We start from the raw sequence: 23,161 nt of genomic DNA on the forward strand, positions 1-23,161 counted from the left end.
ATGTGATGCATTTTTGCATCACATAAACTGAAATTGAAGAGTGTAGAATTTCAGCAACCAGGAAGTGACAGAACGATTTCTACATTGACGCTTGTATCAGCCAGTCTTCCATTTTTCGTTGTGCTCGAGGAGATGGCCACACTTTTTAGTGATGCCAATATAAGAGGGAGGGTGGTTTTCCCTCTTCGGTCTGGCTTTTTCTGTCAGAAAGTCTGCATTTTAGAATGCGATTTTGTATTTGGCCAAAATGTTTGTTTAGTGAAAAAAGATTGTGAAACTCTAGCATTCCACTATTACGGCAGATATATTATGCACATTTTCTGAAATTACAATCCAAAAATTCTACATGTAGCTCCTTTAAGGAGGGATTTTTCGCTTTTACTTCAGTCATTTTCTGTTAAGAAATGTCACTTAAACTCGGGTATGACAGGCATTAGTTTTTCAATAATAGACTTATAATACTAGCATTGTGAACAGGGAGAACCAGAGACCGGTTGGCCTATATGGTGTGGTGTGGATTTTTTCAGAGACACTGATGGCCAAATTCAATAGCCTTTTTAAATGAACTGAGTGTTGCAATAATGACTGAATGTTGGGAAAAAGTTTTAAAAATATAGAGGACAGATTTCAAAACCATTTAGGTAAGCTAAATATTCATTTTATTTTCAAAACCATACACATTACTCAACACGTTTCGAAAATGAATATCGACCACAACAGCCATTGCTTAAAATAAACAGACACAAAGTACTTTATTACCAAATATTGAGATAAAAAAAATCCTTATAGAGGTGGATAAACAGTAATTCCCAATGTTGAATGAAACTACAGAGAAACAAACAAAAGTTGCTTATGGAATCTTTCTTCATTTTTTACCATCTACAGTACTTCCATTGGATTGCGATTTATACCTTCTTTCTTCTTAATATGAAGTTTGAAATTGCAATACAGGGAAGAAATCCCAAATAAATATGTCCGCATCCACAAAGTATCTCAGAGTAGAAGTGCTGATCTAGGATCAGGTGAATCTTTTAGATCATAATGAACCAGATTAAAAGGACAGATCCTAGATCAGCACTCCTACTCTGAGATGGCTTATGGATATGGCCCCTGGATTCCAGACCCCCCCCCCCCCAAAAAAAACTCTGTTTTGAATCCTTTTCAGTTCTGCCTCCAAAATGATGATACCCTGACTTTTGTGAAGGATGAAAACTACTTAGTTTTCTTGAAGAAGATACAAAGCTAGGCTATATTTTACAAAATATTAAGTCTCTCTGAAGGAGGTTATATGCAATAAAGTACTCTGTGCCGAGAGTCTAAAGTCCCCTGTATCTTGCGTAGTTTCTATGTTTCCTGGAGGGTATTTCAAAAAGCAGAATCAATATGGTAGTCAACTTTAAATAATAACAACCCAAATCACCCAGGTCAGTTCACGGGAGAGGTCAAATGGAAAGGGACATCAATGGGTAAGTATTACTTTATCAACTAACTGTACATGTTAATGATGTAGAGAATCAAGTTATATCAGTTAGCTGGGCAAACCCTTTGATCCTATTTGTGAAATACAACCCAGGTCATCAAAACCATTCAGCACATTAAACGTCTTTGAATTACGTGGTTTTTGATCAGGCAACAACCTACTCCTGATTTAAAATGGTAAAAAATGACTTAAAACCAACAATACACTCACTTCACATAATTATCTCTACAGACACATTGTACAGTATGTATAGTATGTATAGTATCCTTGATTCATAATGAGCCTTTCCATGGAGTCGGTGCTTATCATCTGTGGTCTAGATTTATAGCACTAGTGACAAATGGAAGCTCCACTTTCCAGTAAACATGAAATGTAGTTTTGGAATGATTGGGAACAGAGTGAATATTTACAGTGTGGAATTGTGTACATGGATATTTGTGGTTGTTTTCCAGTTATTCTAACCTCTCCTAATAGACCATAAAACCACCTCTTCTTATTTTGCTAGATATTTCTATGTACCTAGCAAAATACATACCAAATAGAACTTGCAGGCAAAATAGTTCAGTTTCAATAGAAACCTGTTTTCTCCTAAAAAACAGCAATATCTAAAATACGGTATATACTTTTTGAATTTCACAGCCCCACGTTGTACATGTTATTACGTAGGTCTTTCACAGACAATCAAAGTTTCACAAATGTGTAAACAGGTCTGCTTTCACAACATGAATGAAATCGTAAAAATATACATAGCCAATGCATTAATTCTTTAGAAGTATTGCTGATGTACAGCAATGCGTCCCAGCCTCCCTGTTCATTCAATTACTTTTTTAAAGCGTAGTCTATAATTCTTTCATTCAAAATATGCACCCCTCCATCGATACAAGACCATAAAATCTGAAATATCTGATGTCCTCAATTCCAGTCCAAACCAAAACTTCTAGAAGCCTCCTCTCCCCATGTCTTGGTATTGTTACGTGGGCTGAGGTCAGTGGGCCATTACTGGTACTACGGTCCAGCTCAGAGGGAGGTCTCCAGGCTGTTCAGCGGGCTCCCAGGGCACGCCGGAAGCACAGCACTCTCAGGATTCCCGCAAATCTTTGGGCTCTCCTTGTGGAGGGGGATGACCATGTCCACAGCGTTATTGTTCTGGTTGGGCGAGGACGGGAGGGTGGCCAGCTTGGAGTGTGGGGGCAGAGTCTGTGCAGCGTTGCGCTTGGTGGGAGCATCGTCCTCCCCCTCTGTGTCGTCGATGAGTGGGATCTGTGGCTCTGAGTCTTCTATCCTGAACTCTGGGGTTGTCATGAAGTTGTGGATGGAGTTGCGGGACTCCGGGGTCTCCAGACCCTCGTAGGGGGACATAGTGTCTCGGAAGGCATTCACTACGCGGATCTGGACAGTTTGGGGACAAAGACACAGTCAAAATATGAGTATTGAGACCCCATTGAAATTTAATAAAGCACAATACTGAGTTTGTATCCAGGCCAATGGTAGCTATGGTTTGGTGTAAAGCTGAGGGATGATTATGAGCTGAGATGTAATTGTGAGTTGACCATACATACCTGAGTCTGGATCCTGCCTAGACCTCTGCACCAGAGGACCTGTCCCCTCCTCATCTCCATCTCAGCGTGGTCGATCTCGTCTAGGTCCTCCATCTCCTCCAGCTCCTCCTCAGGGATCTCCTCCTGCTGCGTGCCATGGCCTGCAGACTTCAAGAACTTCAGCCGGCTGGTGGGGACAGTGGTGACCACCTAGAAATGAGACACAAACTCAAATGTTGAACTCATTTGTGACAAAACTTTTTTTTGTCATTTAATAACAGGCATGTAGATCACAGGGACTTTGAAGGACATTAGAAACCGGCAATAAGCTCACCTGGCCCCACAGTAGACATCCAAAGCCCAAGAAGACACACCAGAGCCATTGGTCGATGGTGAGGCACACACAGCTGAAAGGTTTCCCTCCAAACTGCACTATCACAATCTGGATGACAAAACACAGGGTGATTGGAGACTACTTTCTTTCCAATATGAAATCCCCTGTGTGAATTTCCTGTATAGATCTGAATGCTGCTCACCTGGATGACGAACGTTCCGAACACAATGGAGCAGAAGATCATGTTTTTGAAGATGCCGTCAAAGACGTTGCGCTCGCCGTGGATCTTGCGGGCGTTGATCTCGTTGAAGAGTTGCATCATGACGAAGGTGTTGAAGACAATTGTGTAATGTTCTGAGGGAGGGGCGTGGAGTGGCGCGTACCTCCCACTGTCAATGTCGAACATCTGCTCCCCTGTGGTGGAAACATACAGTGAGGTCAAAAAAGTATTTGATCCCCAGATGATTTTGTACGTTTGCCCACTGACAAAGAAATTATCAGTCTATAATTTTAATGGTAGGTTTATTTGAACAGTGAGAGACAGAATAATACAAAAAAAAATCAAAAATGTTATAAATTGATTTGCATTTTAATGAGGGAAATAAGTATTTGACCCCGTCGTCTCAATCAGAAAGATTTCTGTCTCCCAGGTGTCTTTTATACAGGTAATGAGCTGAGATTAGAAGCATACTCTTAAAGGGAATGCTCCTAATCTCAGTTTGTTACCTGTATAAAAAGACATCTGTCCACAGAAGCAATCAATCAAACAGATTCCAAACTCTCCACCATGGCCAAGACCAAAGAGCTCTCGAAGGATGTCAGGGACAAGATTGTAGACCTACACAAAGCTGGAATGGGCTACAAGACCATCGCCAAGCAGCTTGGTGAGAAGGTGACAACAGTTGGTGCGATTATTCGCAAATGGAAGAAACACAAAATAACTGTCAATCTCCCTCGGCCTGGGGCTCGATGCAAGATCTCACCTCGTGGAGTTGCAATGATCATGAGAACGGTGAGGAATCATCCCAGAACTACACGGGGGGACCTTGTCAATGATCTCAAGGCAGCTGGGACCATAGTCACCAAGAAAACAATTGGTAACACACTACGCCGTGAAGGACTGAAATCCTGCAGCGCCCGCAAGTTCCCCCTGCTCAAGAAAGCACATATACATGCCCGCCTGAAGCTTGCCAATGAACATCTGAATGATTCAGAGGACAACTGGGTGAAAGTGTTGTGGTCAGATGAGACCAAAATGGAGCTCTTTGGCATCAACTCAACTCGCCGTGTTTGGAGGAGGAGGAATGCTGCCTATGACCCCAAGAACATCATCCCCACCGGCAAACATGGAGGTGGAAACATTATGCTTTGGCAGTGTTTTTCTGCTAAGGGGACAGGACAACTTCACCGCATCAAAGGGACGATGGACGGGGACATGTACCGTCAAATCTTGGGTGAGAACCTCTTGAAAATAGGTCGTGGATGGGTATTCCAGCATGACAATGACCCAAAACACACGGCCAAGGCAACAAAGGAGTGGCTCAAGAAGAAGCACATTAAGGTCCTGGAGTGGCCTAGCCAGTCTACAGACCTTAATCCCATAGAAAATCTGTGGAGGGAGCTGAAGGTTCGAGTTGCCAAACGTCAGCCTCGAAACCTTAATGACTTGGAGAAGATCTGCAAAGAGGAGTGGGACAAAATCCCTCCTGAGATGTGTGCAAACCTGGTGGCCAACTACAAGAAACGTCTGACCTCTGTGATTGCCAACAAGGGTTTTGCCACCAAGTACTAAGTCATGTTTTGCAGAGGGGTCAAATACTTTATTTCCCTCATTAAAATGTAAATCAATTTATAACATTTTTGTTGTTATTCTGTCTCTCACTGTTCAAATAAACTTACCATTACATTTATAGACAGATCATTTCTTTGTCAGTGGGCAAACGTACAAAATTAGCAGAGGATCAAATACTTTTTTCCCTCACTGTAGGTGCAGTGCATACTGACAAGGCCCACTGGAGACCAGCAATACGGATCACGTAATACAATACATTTGCTTTCATAACTTTATCAAGAACAAAGTTGGAGGGAAAGAGGGGGAAAAAGTACATGAACTTTATTGTCAATGTCCAATTGCCACGACTAATTGAATTGACCCCCAGGCGGTACTCACCGGCGAACAGCAGAGTGAAGATGATGGTGAGCTGGTAGACAGCGTGGCCCAAGATGTTCTTCATCATGGTTCGAGAGATGAGGGGCTTGTTGCGGCCGTACGGCTTCCTCAGCAGGAGAGACTCAGTTGGGGGCTCAGTGGCCAGGGCCAGCGAGGCAAAGGTGTCCATGATCAGGTTCACCCACAGCATCTGGACAGCTTTGAGAGGAGAGTCCTGAGGGGAGATGTAGTTTGAGTTGTGTATAGCTCTCCACTTTTCAAAGACAGTTGTAACTTGTAGAGTAGATAATAAAAACTCCCTATAGGCAGTTAGACTCTCTCTGTTCCTCAACTTTACAAGCAGAAAGGTAAGATGGGAAGGATGGACATGGCAGAAATAGAGAGTGTCTCACCTGTGTGATGCAGGCTCCGGTGAAGGCCACAATGACAGCCACCACATTAACCGTCAGCTGGAACTGGAGAAACTTTGAGATGCTATCGTAGACGTTCCGTCCCCACATCACCGCCTTGACGATGCTGCTGAAGTTGTCATCTGTCAGGATGATGTCTGAGGCCTCTTTGGCCACATCCGTGCCTGCAATGCCCTGTGGGCACATCATGTCACAGCGTATTAGTCACAGCACCAAAAGTATCCGTCTGGTTGAATGAGAGAGAGAACCTACTCATATAATATTGATGGGACATAACATGTGCCAGATCTTGGAGTATAATAATACCATGGCAAATCCAACATCAGCTTTCTTCAAGGCAGGGCCGTCATTAGTACCATCTCCTGTTACAGCAACAACTTGTCTTGGTTCTTGTACAGTGCTATCCATTATACCTGTGAACAAAGGCAAGCATCATCCCTTTAGATAATATGTGAGACCTAAAAATGTATCTGTAACTTTCCAAAAATAGTGATGAATGGAAGAAAAAAAACACAAACATACCTTTCACTAAGGTATGTTTGTCAGTGGGTGAGGATCTTGCAAGCACACGGAGTTTGGGCCAAATCTTATCAATGCGCTCCTGCTCAATCTGGAAGTAGACATTCCTTGGGTTACTCTACCATCCCATTTTATTTTACAGAAACAGTTCTATTTTGTGAGAGGAATATTACCTCTCCCAGTTCATTTCTAATTCGTCGGTTGAACTCTTTGCCGTCTATACAGAGGAAGTCATCTCCGGGCTGCAGTATGCCACACTTGCTAGCGATGGCCCGAGCCGTGTTGATGTTGTCCCCTGTGACCATGCGCACCGTGATGCCAGCGCGCTGACACCTCTTAATGGCGTCAGGGACCTAGGGTGGAAGAAGAATACCTTACTGTCCATTTTTTCTCTTCAGATTAAGGAAATGTGTGTTTTGCTTATAATCCAACGCCCCAGAGACACACTCACAAACACCTGCTTTCCTTTTTAGGGTGATTATACATGTACACTGTTGAGGGTTATAGCAACACAAACATTTACCTTCTTCAATTAATTAGACCTTTGCAACAAGGACCTTTGTTTGGGCTCCAATGGCCCTTTTACCTCTGGCCGTACGGGGTCCTCGATGCCCACCACACACAAACAGGTGAGGCCGGTGAGGATGTCAGTTTCGTTTTCCCAGTCAGGCTCGCCGTCGGCAGGGGGGAAGTCCCTGTAGGCCAGGCAGATGGTCCTGAGGCCCTCGGAGGCCATGGGCTCGATCACCTTCTTCACCACGTCATCTCTGTCCCTGGACTTAAAGACCTTAGCCTCCCCATTGGCTGTCATGATCTTACAACACCTGTGTTGAGATAAAGAGGGAATTTATTTTAGGTTTATATTTATATTAGGTTTATATTAAGTTTATATACCTTATATTAGGTTTATATTTATAGACTGTATATATTAGGTTTATATTGATATTAAGTTTATATACGGTATATATTAGGTTTATATTTATATACTGTATATATTAGGTTTATATTTCTATTAAGTTTATATTTCTATTAGGTTTCTAATATTGCTGACAAATAATACTGAGCAAGTTAATTTGCACGAAAGGGAAAAACAGAAAGTCCCGGCCTACTTCTTCAGGAGGATCTCTGATGCTCCTTTGCTGAACATGCGGTAGCTCCCATCTGCGTTCTTTAGCACCGTGCTCATGGACTTCCTGACTGAGTTGAAGGTGTAGACCTTGAAGAGCTTCTCCTCTGGGACCTCATTGCGGATGGTCATATAGTCCCGTCTCAGATCCAAGGCAAAGCCCAGCAAGGCACATTCAGTCTTGTTGCCCACTTGGCGCGGCAGCCCGCCCTCCTTCTCAGGAGACTGAGACAAACCATTTACACATTAAGGTCAGTTCCAAACTTCAAATCAACTAACATAAATTCAATTCTTTACAAATATTTCCCATTGATATCAATGCATGTTCGAAATGAAAGTCTAAGTACCCAGATCTCAAGAGGATTTGGCTCTGGCTTGAAATCCCTGACCTGGCACTCAATGTATTTAAACAGATGTCAATAAAAGATTGCCAAGAAAATAGCTTTATTGCATATCTTTTTGTGTTCTGTTTGCCAGAGTTGAAAATCTCAACAGAGTGAAATATTTTCACTTACCATGATCTTGGAAGTGTAAGCACAGTTGACTCCGATGCCCATAATGAGCAGGTCCAAGACTTTGCCTGGGATGAGGTCAGGCTCAGGAACCACCCTGTAGTGCCTGTCTCCCAGATAAGCCTGGACCACGGTCATCCTGTTCATGGTTAATGTCCCCGTTTTGTCAGAGCAGATGGCTGTGGCGTTGCCCATGGTTTCACAGGCATCCAGGTGCCTCACCAGGTTGTTGTCTTTCATCATTTTCTGAAGAAGAGAGGAGGCTATTATTTGTGATCTGGCAATGGGTTTCTCAGTAACTCCTGTCTGAATTATACATACTGTGTTAACATGGTAGTGATACCTACTTTGACAGAGTAGGCCAATGAGATGGTGACGGCCAAGGGGAGACCTTCGGGCACGGCCACCACTAGCACAGTTACACCTATGATGAAGAACTTGACACAGAACTGTATGTAGATGGGTGTGCAGTCCGCGACCCATGGTAGGCCCTGGATCCAGAAAGTGTCCACCATAAACAGAGTTATCAGGATGATCACTGTCAATCCCGACATGAACAGGCCTGGACAGGTGAAAGGACAGGAGTGAACACAATGAAAGAGGAAAATATCTTTAATGATGACAAACTGAGACAATCTGCTGTGGAAATCAAACGCACTTTCAGAATTCAAAATTTTGCTTGGTTGAAAATAGAGGGCTTCCCTTGTGATGGTCTTACCTGCTTTGCCGATCTGCACCGCTAATTTGGTCAACTTCCCCTGGAGCACAGACTTTTCCTTCTTTGGTAGGTTGGCTTTCTTCTTCTCCTCTCCTCCATCGTCACTGTTTAGGGGCTGCATCTCCACACCTGCACCACCCTTAGACTTACCTGAGGGAGACGAGAGGATGGGTTCAAATGACATTAAGTTGAAATAGAGACATTTTGGGAAACATCGGGTTCATCTAATTCACAACATGGGCCCATCAAAATGAATTTCCTCAGAGATGACAAAAGTGTAACTATACTCCCAGAATAACTATACTCTGTAACTATACACACTGAGTAACTATGCTCTCCGAGTAACTAACTATACTCCATTAGTAACTAACTATACTCCAGAAGTGGATATATTCCAGAGTAACTAACTATACTCTCTGAGGAACTAACTATACACCCTAAGCAACTACACTCCCTGAGTAAATTACTATACTACCTGAATAATTAGACTCTCTGAGTAACTAACTATACTCCCTGAGTAACTAACAATAGTCCTTGAGTAACTATACTCCCTGAGTAATTGTACTCCCTGAGTGTAAGGAATAAAATAAGGAATAAGGCAGTAAAAACCAGGAGAAATCTACTTCTACAGTATCAAACTTGTCACGCCCTGACCTTAGAGAGCCTTTTTATGTCTCTATTTTGGTTTGGTCAGGGTGTGATTTGGGCTGGGCGTTCTATGTTATGATTTTCTATGTTTTCTATTTCTTTGTGTTTGGCCGGGTATGGTTCCTCAATCAGGGACAGCTGTCTATCGTTGTCTCTGACTGGGAATCATACTTAGGTAGCCTTTTTCCCTGTTGGTTTTGTGGGAAGTTGTCTTTGTTAGTGATACTATTAGCCCTTGTAAGCGGCACGGTCGTTTTTGTTATTTTTGTTGGTGACATTATCAAATAAAAATAAAATGTACGCTCACCACGCTGCACCTTGGTCTCATTCCGACGATGGCTGTGACAGAACTTCCCACCACCAAAGGACCAAGCAGCGTGGTGAAAGGGACTCCTGGACATGGGAGGAGATCCTGGACAGTAAAGGACCCTGGAGGCAGGCTGGGGAGTATCGCTGTCCAAAGGAGGAGATGACTGCAGCGAAGGAGGAGCGGCGGCGATATGAGGAGGCCAACCATCGAAGCAGGCATGAGAGGCAGCCCCCCCAAAATTTGGGGGGCACAAGGGGAGATTGGCGGAGTCGGGTTATAGACCTGAGCCAACTCCCCGTGCTCACAGCGGGGAGCAAGTGACCGGGCAAGCACCGTGTTATGCGAGAAAACGCACAGTGTCTCCGGTGCCACGCAAGAATGGGCATCCAGCCAGGGCGGATTGTGCCAACTCAGAGCTCTTGGTCTCCGGTGTGCCATTTCGGCCCAGGGTATCCTGCGCCGGCTCTGCGCACTGTGTCTCCGGTGCGCTGTGACTGCTCAGTGCGTCCTATGCCTGCCCTCCACCCGTGCCGGGCTAAAGTGGGCATTCAGCCAAAAGGAGAGGTGCACGTGTTAAGCACCAGATCTCCAGTGCTCCTCCACAGCCTGGTTCATCCTGTGCCTGCTCCCAGAACCAGGCCTCCTGTATGCCTTCCCAGCCTGGAGGGCCCTGTGGCAGCACCACGCACCAGGCTGACTATACGTCTCCTCCCATCAGTGATGATCCACAGTCCGGGACCCGCAACGAGGGTCCCCAGTCCGGGGCCCGCAGCGAGGGTCCCCAGTCCAGGGCCCGCAATGAGGGTCCCCAGTCCGGGGCCCGCAATAAGGGTCCCCAGTCCGGGGCCCGCAATGAGGGTCCCCAGTTCGGGGCCCGCAATGAGGGTCCCCACACCAGAGGCGCCACCGCAGATAGATGCCCACTCAGATCCTCCCCTATAGGTTCAGGTTTTGCGGCCGGAGTCCACACCTTTGGGGTCTCGGTCTCTATTTTGGCTTGGTCAGGGTGTGATTTGGGGTGGGCGTTCTATGTTCTGATTTTCTATGTTTTCTATTTCTTTGTGTTTGGCCTGGTATGGTTCTCAATCAGGGACAGCTGTCTATCGTTGTCTCTGATTGAGAATCATACTTTGGCAGCTTTTTCCCTGTTGGTTTTGTGGGAAGTTGTCTTTGTTAGGGGTACTATTAGCCCTTGTAAGCTTCACGGTCGTTTTTGTTATTTTTGTTTTTGTTGGTGACATTATCAAATAAAAATAAAATGTACGCTGACCACGCTGCACCTTGGTCTACTTCTCATGACGACAATACTGTAACATTCCCTTCAGTTCTCTCTTTATTTTTTCCAGATACATTAGAAAAAAAGTCAAATTAGCAAACATGAGCACCTCATAATACAATAATTGTAAGAAGAATTGTTGATGCATCCAATTAACAAATAATTAAATGGGGGAAATAAAATAGTACAATGGTGTGTAAGGATTCATAGTTGGATGGCAGGAGTTGTTGATACTGCATGGAAACGGATAGGGGGTGCTATTCTATGTAATACACCGCAGTGACACTATGGTGTTTGGCTCGCAGTCTTTAATCCTAGTCTGGGGATTATTGCTCTTTCTTGGCTGAGATTCTCTACAAGCCAATCCAACCGCCAACATCCCAAAACATGCCCACGTTCTGTAAATGTACAAACACACACGCACTAGAACCCTAAATACTCAACACGTTAGTAAGTGAAGTAAAGGGACCTTGTTCATCCAGGCAAATGTGTGAGTGAGCGTGTGGGTGTAAGTGTTTAAGTGTGCTGATCCGAAAACAGTACAGGTTGTTAGCTAAAGGAAGAAAAGCAGAGGGGGAAAGCAGCTGCTGAGATTAAGAGCTGTAATCTCCTTGGTCCTAATCACCATGAGCGGAGTCAAGAGCACCTGCTGCTCGGACCACAGGGACACACACATTACCATATGCCCTCAGGGAAACACAGGGCCGCACCGGCAGCGAGGCCTAGCTCAGACTTTACCCACCTCACGCAGACCAGATCATACAGAGTCTAAATAAACACACAAACCAAACTATACAGTACTCAATATAAACACACCATGCTCGTGAAGTGCACACAAATAAAAACTAGCAGCTTCAATATAGATATAACACACAATAACAAACCTACCTTTCTTGTTTTTCTCATCTTTCTTATCTGTGGAGAGAAAGAAACCACTGCACTTAAAAACGTATCCATTTACACATCAGCAAAGAGCTTCTCACTTTTGCAGAGTGGCAAAACAGTTCTAGTTGTAATGTGTTCCCTTGGATGTGAGTTTTATTGACGGCTTGCCCTTATACATCGCATTGGAAACTAAGAGGTGTAAATGCTCTGACATGCATTTCTGTCTCAACTCCCTAATAGTGTACTCCCTCACTATGACAATCCCCTGATCAATGATACTGGGATTACAGACTTAAACACAACGCTCCTCTAACACTCTTGGCAGGAAGCTAAGGACCAGGTTGTTTAATTCACAGGCAGTAACTGTTTTTAGCCGGGGTGTGACAGGAGAGAGGTTCATGGTCCAACTGACCCAACTGCAGCCAGTTAACTGATATGTTAACCAGCTGAGATCTTAAATCTGCATCTTCTATAGTGCTCCCACATGCTGTGATTAACATGCACCACAATTCAGCTATAGAAACTGTTTGTGTAGTGTGGTGTAAAGTGGGAACTTTGTTATTCATAGTGTTTTAATCATTGGCCCAGCATCTGAGTGGAAGTATTGAATGTGCATGTCACTCACACACCATAGGCAGACATCTTAACATTGAAGATAGCTTCACATTTTCAGGCATTTTAATAGATGACCCAAAGCCAAAAACGTAATTTTACTATCTCTCTTGAATGATTGATTGACCACTTCAGTTAATAAAGGGAGAATAACCCTGTCTGCCATCACCTCTATGGAAGCAGATAGCTTTATGTCATGCCACTGGAACAATGTAGCAAGTGTATGCCTTATAGGATAAATGATAGCATAATCGAATATCTTACAACACTTGTTGGACAGAGTTTCTCAAAACAATTCCATTTTATGTTTACTCCTATGGCGAGTCTCAATAAAAAGCAAGTGGGTCTATTCGTAACAGTTATTACAATGGCAGAGGTGAGAGGTTTGTTTGACACATTTAGTGACAGATGGCTATGAAAGAACAATCCAGTTCAACATACTTTTCTTGTCCAGTTTGTCTTTCTTGTCCTTCTTTTCTTTCTTCTCTTTCTTTTTCCTCTCATTCTCTTTCTTCTTCTCCTCTTTCTCCCTCTTTTTCCTTTCCTTCTCCGCCTTTTCGTCCTCATCGTCATCTTCGTCTTCCTCGGCTCCAAGTAGTGTGTAAATGATGCCGGTCTGGGAGTTGACACCTACTGCTGTGATCAATATCTTCCCAGAACCCTCCATGACGTGGGTACCTGACGAAATAAAAGACAGACATGCGACAGACATGATCACATGAACCTTAACAATGGAATCTCTCCAACTAAAATGGGATGGTACATTTTCAGACTTTTATTGCATGTTTGAGAAAAGTGAAGAGGGGCATCTGTTAAATATGTAATAAATATGTAATTAAACTTGTATGGCCTAACAGTATCTATGGAGGAATAGAGAGCGTGCTGTTTCAAGTAGCTGTTGACTCCTAAGAGCTCTTAAGAAGAGTGATTGACAGTAATAGGAAAAGGCTATAACGTCTGATGCACCAAACAGATATTTAATTTCAGAATGTATTAAAATTAGGTTAAGATTAGGGTTACGAGGTAGGGTAAGTGTTAGGGTCAGGGCTAAGGGTTTGGTTAAGGTTAGGGTAAAGGGACAGTTTGAAGTTTTGGCTAGTCAGTTTAAGCGTCAGCTGTGTCCTAGCCTCTCTCACAACAATAATATAATAATATATACCAGGCCATGGTATATTTTGGTCATGATAGACAGGGCATGAGTAGTAAATGTTGTTATTCTCTACTTGAGTAGGGATGGGAAATCAAATGGTCCATTCCATCACCTAAATCCCCATTCATTCACTTTTTTTTGGGGTGCCTGCCAGTGCCACAGCAACTATAGTGTTTCAGGGGAGAAAAACAAGTGCCTCAATCTATTATCATCTCTTAGTAGTAGTCTACAAACAAGGAGACCCATGTGGTCGTGTTGTGCAGTGGCAGTCAAGCCTTCAAGCTACAATCCATGAGGACGTTTGATTAAAGTGACGCTCCAAAAGGTCTTGTATCATTTCAGCCAGTATGATATGTTGCGAATTGCATGGGGCTATGGCCCATGACGTGAACATGCAAAACCGGCGAGGTAGAAGAGCCCTTCTCAAATGGAACAGTAATCTGTTGTCAACAAGGCAGGATGATGCATCGTTCAGAAACCAGAAAATATATGTTTGAATTTTCAAACTACTTTTCATTTTCAAAATCAATCATGTTTGCATTTGAAAACACAGAATCCTACACATTACTCCACGTGCTTCAAACTACGTAGCCTTTGTTTTGAGCCAACTTCGCCGTTAGCCAGAACGAGGGCACCTGGCTCACGCCCGGGAGGCAACTCAGTTCCAAAACAAATGCAATCAACGCTAACCCGCTTCACCCGGGACGTGCCCGGGGAATTAACAGAACTCCCTCATTAATTAAAACAATTACAAAGCGACACCCCACCTCTGTTTCTTTAAAAAGGACTGACCATCCGTGATATTATAATTGTTTTTTAAATTTTATTTAACCTTTATTTAACTAGGCAAGTCAGTTAAAGAACAAATTCTTATTTACAATGACGGCCTACTCCGGCCATACCCGGACGATGCTGGGCCAATTGTGCGCCACCCTATGGGACTCCCAATCACGGCCGGATGTGATACAGCATGGATATCAAAATGACATTTTTAACCATGTTTAAAGGCTATACAGAGTTTGTTTTATGTTGTTGATAAACATTGTAGTAAAACTAGCTTTAGATGGGGTACAACAGTTGAACAAAGCTCATGAGGCATTTATAAAGTAATTTTTTCAAGAATCAATATCTCTCACTAATACGTTTTTTAAAAAGTACGTATCAACTAAGGATTTTAGCTTGAAAGGGGAGTGATACCACTGGGCGTTATACAGTCTGATCCATATTGGATTTGTAACTAGACATCAGCCATATTATATGAAGAGAGGAAGGCTCATCATCATTACCTGACAGCAGCATGGGATCGTTATCCAATGTCTTCTTGACATGGTCAGATTCACCGGTTAGAGAGCTTTCATCGATTTTCAAATCATTTCCCTGGATTAGCACACCATCAGCAGGAAGAAGGTCACCTGGAAAAACATACACATACACCAGACTGTTCAGCTGGGTGAGTTAGCTCATTTACCCCAGATTCAGACAGAGTAGAGGAAAAAAGTAGGATTGCTCTTTGGTTTTAGGGCACACACACATACTGTATGCAAGCTAGCACACGGACACACACACAAATAAACACAGAACGGCATTTTTCTTTCAGGACCATACCGTATTTCACTTGTGCAACATCGCCGACTACTATCTCAGCCACGTGGATCTGGATGACTTGGCCTCCGCGGACCACCGTGAACTTCTGCTCCTGTTCAATACGGCTCTGCAGCCCGCGGAACTGCTTCTCTTTACTCCAGTCATTGAACGCTGTCACCAGGACCACACAGACGACAGACAGGAGGATGGCTGCACCCTCAATCCAGCCCGTGTCTGCCTCCCCCTCATCCTCCACTCCTCCCGCTGCCTTCCCACAATCTGAAAGAAAAGGACAGTTGTCACTATCTGGACGTGCTACAAAGGACAGAAGTACATTGCATTCCCTCCAGAATTGTGTTTTATACCTCAGGCCTAACCCTAAATTGAGGACAAGTAGCTCATTCATTCTGATGACATTGACAATTTTGTCTTTGGTAGCATGGCCTTTACCCAAAGGATCCCACAGAAAGTATCCTACAATGATTATAAAACAGGAAGTACAGTCTTGATCCCAGGAAGTACACTGCGACCGACTACTGCCACTGAAGTCCTTTGTGGAATGGGATTATGGATTGATTGAAGTGTATCAGTTTCAGAGTGAACCCCTTTATGATTAGATAATAGGCAGGATACTCACAATTTGTACCAAGCAGTATCTCTTTCTATCAACAAAGTCAGAGACTTGTGACGATCCCCAGGAAGACACAGAAACAAAGTGCCGTCTGAAATTAGATCTGCTTGTTTTGGTCTGCAATGAAATACTAACTATCCGTCCAATAACCAATTACCAGCAACTGCACAAACCAGACGCATGTATGGCTGCATGCATGAAGTTTACAGTTGCAAATTAGCAACAATCAAATCTTTTGGTATTTGATTGAGTAAATATGAATCACCTGGTGATTAAACCATTAGAGCATGTATTCCCAAACTGGGGTACCCACAGGGGTACGCGCAATGCCGTGGGGGGTACACCAAATAAAAATGTGATTCACATTTTCAAACAGTACATTTATATTTTCCAACGGGGCTATACATTTGGGTGATGTTTCTTTCTCGCCTGAGTAGCCTTGTTTCACTGGCAGAAATTAAATGAAACCATCTAGTGTTCAGCAAAATAATAACACAATGTCAAATACAACTAGCCTAATCAAATAATTAACATCCAATCACATTAACTGTTACTCTGTCTCGGTAAACCTTCACTCTTGCGCAGACATTTAGAAACAAAACATGACCATTTGAAAAATAAGCCACAGGAGTTTATTGAGCTAGAATAAAGACTACTTTCGAGAAGTAAGACATGTGTAAAAGCAACAGATACCATTAATAAGAAGGGGCTAGATGCTGAGTGTAACGAATGTCGTCGGGAGAAGGAGAAGAGGACCAAGGTGCAGCGTGGTAAGTATTCTCCGGAGTGAAGGGCGACTCTGGCGACTCCGGACAGACGGGCGGCTCTGGCGGCTCCGGACAGACGGGCGGCTCTGGCGGCTCCGGACAGGAGGGGAGACATACAGGCGGCCTCCTCCTTGGCCGAGGCGCCGGATGCGCTGGGCTGTGGAGGCGCACTGGAGGTCTCGAGCAACGAGCCTGCACAACCTGTCCTGGCTGGATACCCCGGCAAGTGCGGAGAGTTGGAACAGGCCGCACTGGGCTGTGCTGGCGAACCGGGGACACCGTGCGTAGGGCTGGTGCAGTATAACCCGGGCCAAGGAGACGCACTGGAGACCAGATGCGCTGAGCTGGCATCATCCCTCCTGGCTCGATGCCCACTCTAGCCCGGCCGATTCGAGGAGCAGCGATGTAGCGCACCGGGCTATGCGTGTGCACTGGGGACACCGTGCGCTTCACCGCATAACACGGTGCCTGCCCGTTCACTCTCTCGCCATGGTAAGCACAGGGAGTTGGCTCAGGTCTCCTACCTGACTCCGTCAATCAAAAAAAGTTCTGGGGCTGCCTCTCGTGCACGTTACCTCGAGCCAATTCCTCGTAGTGTTGCCGCGCCGCTCTAGCTGCCTCCAGCTCCTCTTTCGGACGGCGATACTCTCCCGGCTGTGCCCAGGGTCCGTTGCCGTCCAATATTTCCTCCCATGTCCAGGAGTCCATTACACGCTGATTGGTCCTTTGGTGGTGGGTAGTTTTGTAACGAATGTTGTCGGGAGAAGGAGAAGAGGACCAAGATGCAGCGTGGTAAGCATTCATAATACGTTTAATAAATACGAACACTTGAACAAAAACAACAAATGAACAGTTCTGCAAGGTGCAATACACAAAACAGAAAACAACTACCCACAAAAAACCTTGTTGGGCAAGAGCTACCTGAGTATGGTTCTCAATCAGAGACAAGGGACAGACAGCTGTCCCTGATTGAGAACCATACCCGGCCAAAATCAACGACATACAAAAACATAGAAAAAGGAACATAGAATGCCCACCCTAGTCACACCCTGGCCTAACCAACATAGAGAATAAAAGCCTCTCTATGGCCAGGGCGTGACACTGAGCTACCGAGTGGCTAGGACAGGCAAGCCCCATACTATTGTGGAGGACTTACTTCTTCTTGCTGCCGCGGATATGGCTGGGACAATGCTGAGGGAAAGGCCCAAAAAACTATACAGACAATGTCTTCATCAAACAACACTGTTTCACAATGCATCAATGACATGACAGGAGATGTTTCGAAAAACAACTACTCCTTCACATACAAGCCAGTGAAGTATATGCGTTGGCACAGCTCCTGGTATACAGCTCCTGGTATATGTCCGTTACGTTTATGGTGGGTCAATTAAGGAAGACATCCTCTTCCGCAAACCACTGGAAACCAGGACAACATGAGAGGATATTTGGACAGCTTTGTGATATCAAATGGACTTTGGTGGTCAGGATGTGTTGGTATCTGTACTGATGGCGCAAAAGCCATGACAGGGAGACATAGTGGAGTGGTAACGTGAGTGCAAGCAGTTGCTCCCGACGCCACTTGGGTACAATGCAACATCCACGAGAGGCTCTTGCTGCCAAGGGAATGCCTGACAGTTTGAAATACATTTTGGACACTACAATTGTATTAAAGCAAGGCCTTTGAACTCTTGTGTATTTTCTGCACTATGCAATGATATGTGCAGCGACCATGTAATGCTTTTACAACATACAGAAGTGCTTTGGTTATCAAGGGGCAAAGTATTGACACGTTTTTTTAAATTGAGAGACAAGCTTAAAGTTTTCTTTACTGACCATAATTTTCACTTGTCTGAACGCTTGCATGATGACGAGTTTCTCACACTACTGGCCTATCTGGGGATGTTTTTTCTCTGAATGATCTGAATCTAGGATTACAGGGACTCTCCGCAACTATATTCAATGTGCGGGACAAAATTGAGGCTATGAAGTTGGAGCTCCTCTCTGTCTGCATTAACTGACAACACACATGTCTTTCCATAATTGTATTTTTTCTGTGTGGAAATGAACTCAAGCTTACGAACAATGTCAAATGTAATAGAGCGAAGCACCTGAGTGGGTTGGGTGTGCAATTACCCAGGTACTTTCCCGAAACAGATGACATTAACAACTGGATTCGTTATCCCTTTCATGCCCTGCCTCCAGTCCACTTACCGATATCTGAACAAGAGACCCTCATCGAAATTGCAACAAGCAGTTCTGTGAAAATGTAATTTAATCAGAAGCCACTGCCAGATTTCTGGATAGGGCTGCGCTCAGAGTTTCTTGCCTTGGCAAATCACGCTGTTAAGACACTGATGCCCATTGCAACCACGTACCTATGTGAGAGTGGATTCTCGGCCCTCACTAGCATGAAAACTAAACAGGCACAGGCTGTGTGTGGAAGATTATTTAAGACAGACTCTCTACAATACAATCCAACATTGCAGAGTTATGTGCATCCTTTCAAGCACACCCTTCTCATTAACCTGTGTTGAGTTATTTACAATTTTCAATTAACAAATAAGGTTTCATATGTGAGATGGCTAAATAAAGAGCATAATTATTGATTATTATTATATTATTATTTGTGCCCTGGTCCTATAAGAGCTCTTTGTCACTTCCCATGAGCCGGGTTGTGACAAAAACTCACACTCATTCTTATGTTTAATAAATGTATAGCGTGTGTGTGGCGGGCTTACAATGATGGCAAAAAACAACATTTGAGAGTGCGCTGACCCAGGTGCTAGAGGGGGTTCGCAGCTGGATGTTGAATGTTTGAAGGGGTACAAGTTTGGGAAGCACTGCATTAGAGGACATGGTATTTCAAATAAGAATAGATACTTACTTTCTCTTTCGGCATCTGGAGGTCTATAAAAAGAAAGGCCTAATGAAATGATGGCTGCCACTTCTAGGATAATTAGTGTCACATCTTGCAACGCTTCCCACACTAACTGAAGAAATGTTTTTGGCTTTTTTGGAGGTATAACGTTCTGTCCAAACTCCTCTTTCCTTCTGGCGATGTCGTCAGCATGCCCTCCTAACCCTAGAGACGAAGGAGGGAAAGGAATTATTAACAACTGTATGGCATTTTGTATTGTCTAGAATTCATATAGTATCAGATACAGGATCTTAATCTGAACCATCATAATGCTGCAGCAACAGGAAAGGTGAATTATTATGTGAAATATTATTGATGGACATTTTCATAGGGACAAAACAAACTTCAGAAGCCTTTTTAAACCTCCTGCATTGCAGGAAAGATCTGCAACAGGATGATAATCTGTACATGCATCCCAAAATGAATAGAAGAATAGTGTTACTCTCCCCCTGGTTGAACTCTCATTTCTGAGCAAAGTAATGCAGACTTGTCTGTTTGAACTTTTCATTATGTTCACACACTGAACAGCAGAAACAGAACCTGTCAAGAACGGTTAGAGTTGTTTGTTTTTGGAGGCTTTCTAACCTGAAGCTTTAGACCTTTGTGGTGGCTCTGCATGGGCTGTGTTTGTGACTAAACCTGACAAAGGTCGGAGGACCATGAACACGACCCATGGAATGTTACATCACAAGGGTCTTTAGAACAGGCTAGGCAAATCAATGCCATTCAAAGCCCTCATCTGCCCTCAAACAACATGCTAGACTCAACAATATGTTAAATAGCACTGGCATGTGGAAAAAGACCAGTCAAAATACTTGCAGTAAGATGGATCTTTTTTTACATTGTCCATGACGGCAATACTATGCGGATACTGTGCAGATACCATGCAGATACCAACAGTCAGTATGGGATCCTGTTCAATGATGCACCTGTAACCTGCAATATTCCAATATCTTTGGTAAGATGTTGGTTATTTTGCAGACAGAAAGTGTCACACCAAAACCTTTTTGATGGACACATGTATTCTTGCTGAAAGGTGCTTCATAATGCAACCAGATCTGAGATTGTATTGGCTGTACTTTTCTTTACATTTAATTTAAATTATGACAAAGACATACATTTCCATTAGGTGATTCTGCCTCTGCCCCTCTGATACAGAAAGCAAACTGATCTAATCTCTGAGCCAAATGGACAGGCAAAAGAAGTCACACAACAAACTCGGTTTACTCCTCTTATACTGTATTCTCGTTAGATTTTTATAGAGATCTCTAGTGCTTCAATGACGATAACAAAATAAAAGGGACAAGAGACGGCAGCCTTGTCTATTAACATAGTATACCTAAAGGTAGTAAGTAATGGTCAGTGACACCAATGTGGTGTGTGTGTGAAACAAAGACATCTGTAGTTTTTCAATCATGCCATGTCAGATTTAGCAATGCAAAATAATAAGCATTGCTGCTTGTGGGCACACAATTTCAACCAGCTAGTGAGGAGAGATGATCTGCACAAAACTTCAACCATCTAGTGAGGAGAGATAGTCTGCAACCCTTTGCCTTGATGACAGCTTTGCACACTTGGCATTTCCTCAACCAGCTTCATGATGTAGTCACCTGGAATGCATTTCACTTAACAGTTGTGCCTTCTTCAAAGTTCATTTGTGGAATTTCTTTCCTTCTTAATGCGTTTGAGCCAATCAGTTTTGTGGTGACAAGGTAAAAGACCAAGTCCATATTATGGCAAGAATAGCTCAAATAAGCAAAGAGAAATGACACTCCATCATTACTTTAAGACATGAAGGTCAGTCAATATGGAACATTTCAAGAAATTGCAGCCCAAATAAATGCTTCACAGAGTGCAAGTAACAGACACATCTGAACATCAACTGTTCAGAGGAGACTGTGAATCAGGCCTTCATGGTCGAATTGCTGCAAAGAATCCACTACTAAAGGACACCAATGAAAAGAGGAGACTTGATTGGGCCAAGAAACACGAGCAATGGACAATAGAGTCCAAATTGGAGATTTTTGTTTCCAACCGCTGTGTCTTTGTGAGACGTAGTGTGGTTGAAAGGATGATCTCCGCATGTACATTTCCCACCGTAAAACAAGGAGGAGGAAGTGTTGTGGGGTGTTTTGCTGGTGACACTGTCTGCAATTTATTTAGAATTCAAGGCACACTTAACCACCATGGCTACCAAAGCATTCTGCAGTGATACACCATCCCATCTGGCTTGGGCTTAGTGGGACAGTCATTTGTTTTTCAACAGGTCATTGACCCAACACACCTCCAGGCTGTGTATGGGCTATTTTACCAAGAAGGAGAGTGATGGAATGCGGCATCAGATGACCTGGCCTCCACAATTCCCCGACTTCGACCCAATTGAGATGGTTTGGGATGAGTCGGACTGCATAGTGAAGGAAATGCAGCCAACAAGCGCTCAGCATATGTGGGAACCCCTTCAAGACTGTTGGAAAAGCATTCCAGGTGAAGATGGTTGAGATATTTCAAAGAGTGTGCAAAGCTGTCATCAAGGCAAACGGTGGATATTTGAAGAATCTCAAATATAAAATATATTTTGATTTGTTCAACACTTTTTTGGTTACTACATTATTCCATATGTGTTATTCCATAGTTTTGATGTCTTCACTATTATTCTACAATGTAGAAAATATTTTTAAAAATAAAGAAAAACCCTTGAATGAGTAGGTGTTCAAAAACGTTTGACTGGTAGTGTAGAAACGTAGAATTTTCACATATGTTGCTGTTGGGGTGGTGCTGGAGATGATGAATATGAAAAATTTAGAAATTTCCCTTTAACCTTTCTAATGACATCTTTTTATGTCGCAACTCCAGAAATATGACCCTACTAGAATATCAATTAACTTTGTTTCTGGAAAATGAATGCTCAGCTTCTGTTGCTTGTGGCATTGTTGTAGCACATACCGCTAGCAACATTTTAGCCACAGACTGTTATGTGCTACCTGTCTAGTCATTTTATAAATGTGCAATGAGCATAAAATTACACATTTATATAAAGAATTGGCAACTCGTTCTCATTCTGATAAAAAAGCATTGTCTTATGTGTACAAGTAGGCCCCTTGATTTCAACATCTAAACAAAGTGGACAGGCTAGCATGCTGTTCTAACAGTTGGAGATGGACAGGGGGGTGTGTTCATAACAGGTCAACTGTTCAACCTTGTTAGCCAGTAAATAGATCCAAGTTGGCTAGACTCAAAATATTAATATTTATCTGGTTACTCACTACAATGTGAGCTTGTGCTTGAAAGGTTGTTTATGAGACCTGTGTTATTTTTCTATAATGCTTGTTACAAGAAGTTGGTCATTTTTAGTGGGGATGTGCATTGTGCATGTTTCTGGTATTTATTTTGACAAAAAGGGCATTTCATTGACAAACTTGAAAGCCAGATCAGTGATTATTGTGAAATAGCTGGTTAAACTAGTTTGATAAAATAGTTACATTTTTAGTGGGTGCTATGGTGGTGGAAGGCTTATATTAAGCCTAGGTATAATATTACAAGCCCTGAATTCATTATATTATTGCTGTTTGAAATG

The 23,161-nt window shown here is 43.3% G+C and overlaps 1 protein-coding gene across 5 annotated transcripts in view; it reads right to left on the reverse strand.

The window, feature by feature from the left end:
• Positions 1-636: 636 nt before the first annotated feature.
• The window catches only part of atp2b1b (ATPase plasma membrane Ca2+ transporting 1b), a 49,054-nt gene continuing 26,529 nt past the window's right edge, over positions 637-23,161 (reverse strand). For all 5 annotated transcript variants that reach the window (XM_036968448.1, XM_036968445.1, XM_036968446.1 and 2 more), the window contains 19 exons: positions 19,555-19,752; positions 15,294-15,551; positions 14,975-15,100; positions 12,980-13,216; positions 11,930-11,956; positions 8,808-8,957; positions 8,437-8,651; positions 8,093-8,335; positions 7,561-7,802; positions 7,038-7,275; positions 6,625-6,804; positions 6,455-6,542; positions 6,239-6,345; positions 5,915-6,106; positions 5,523-5,736; positions 3,555-3,766; positions 3,353-3,460; positions 3,040-3,228; positions 637-2,869 (listed from right to left, as the gene is read on the reverse strand). In XM_036968448.1, the coding sequence (XP_036824343.1) occupies positions 2,498-2,869; positions 3,040-3,228; positions 3,353-3,460; positions 3,555-3,766; positions 5,523-5,736; positions 5,915-6,106; positions 6,239-6,345; positions 6,455-6,542; positions 6,625-6,804; positions 7,038-7,275; positions 7,561-7,802; positions 8,093-8,335; positions 8,437-8,651; positions 8,808-8,957; positions 11,930-11,956; positions 12,980-13,216; positions 14,975-15,100; positions 15,294-15,551; positions 19,555-19,752 (3,596 nt within the window). In that variant the 3' untranslated portion in view covers positions 637-2,497. The remainder of the gene's footprint in view (positions 2,870-3,039; positions 3,229-3,352; positions 3,461-3,554; positions 3,767-5,522; positions 5,737-5,914; positions 6,107-6,238; positions 6,346-6,454; positions 6,543-6,624; positions 6,805-7,037; positions 7,276-7,560; positions 7,803-8,092; positions 8,336-8,436; positions 8,652-8,807; positions 8,958-11,929; positions 11,957-12,979; positions 13,217-14,974; positions 15,101-15,293; positions 15,552-19,554; positions 19,753-23,161) is intronic.

This window comes from Oncorhynchus mykiss, chromosome 30, assembly GCF_013265735.2.
Source record: "Oncorhynchus mykiss isolate Arlee chromosome 30, USDA_OmykA_1.1, whole genome shotgun sequence".
Classification (NCBI taxonomy): domain Eukaryota; kingdom Metazoa; phylum Chordata; class Actinopteri; order Salmoniformes; family Salmonidae; genus Oncorhynchus; species Oncorhynchus mykiss.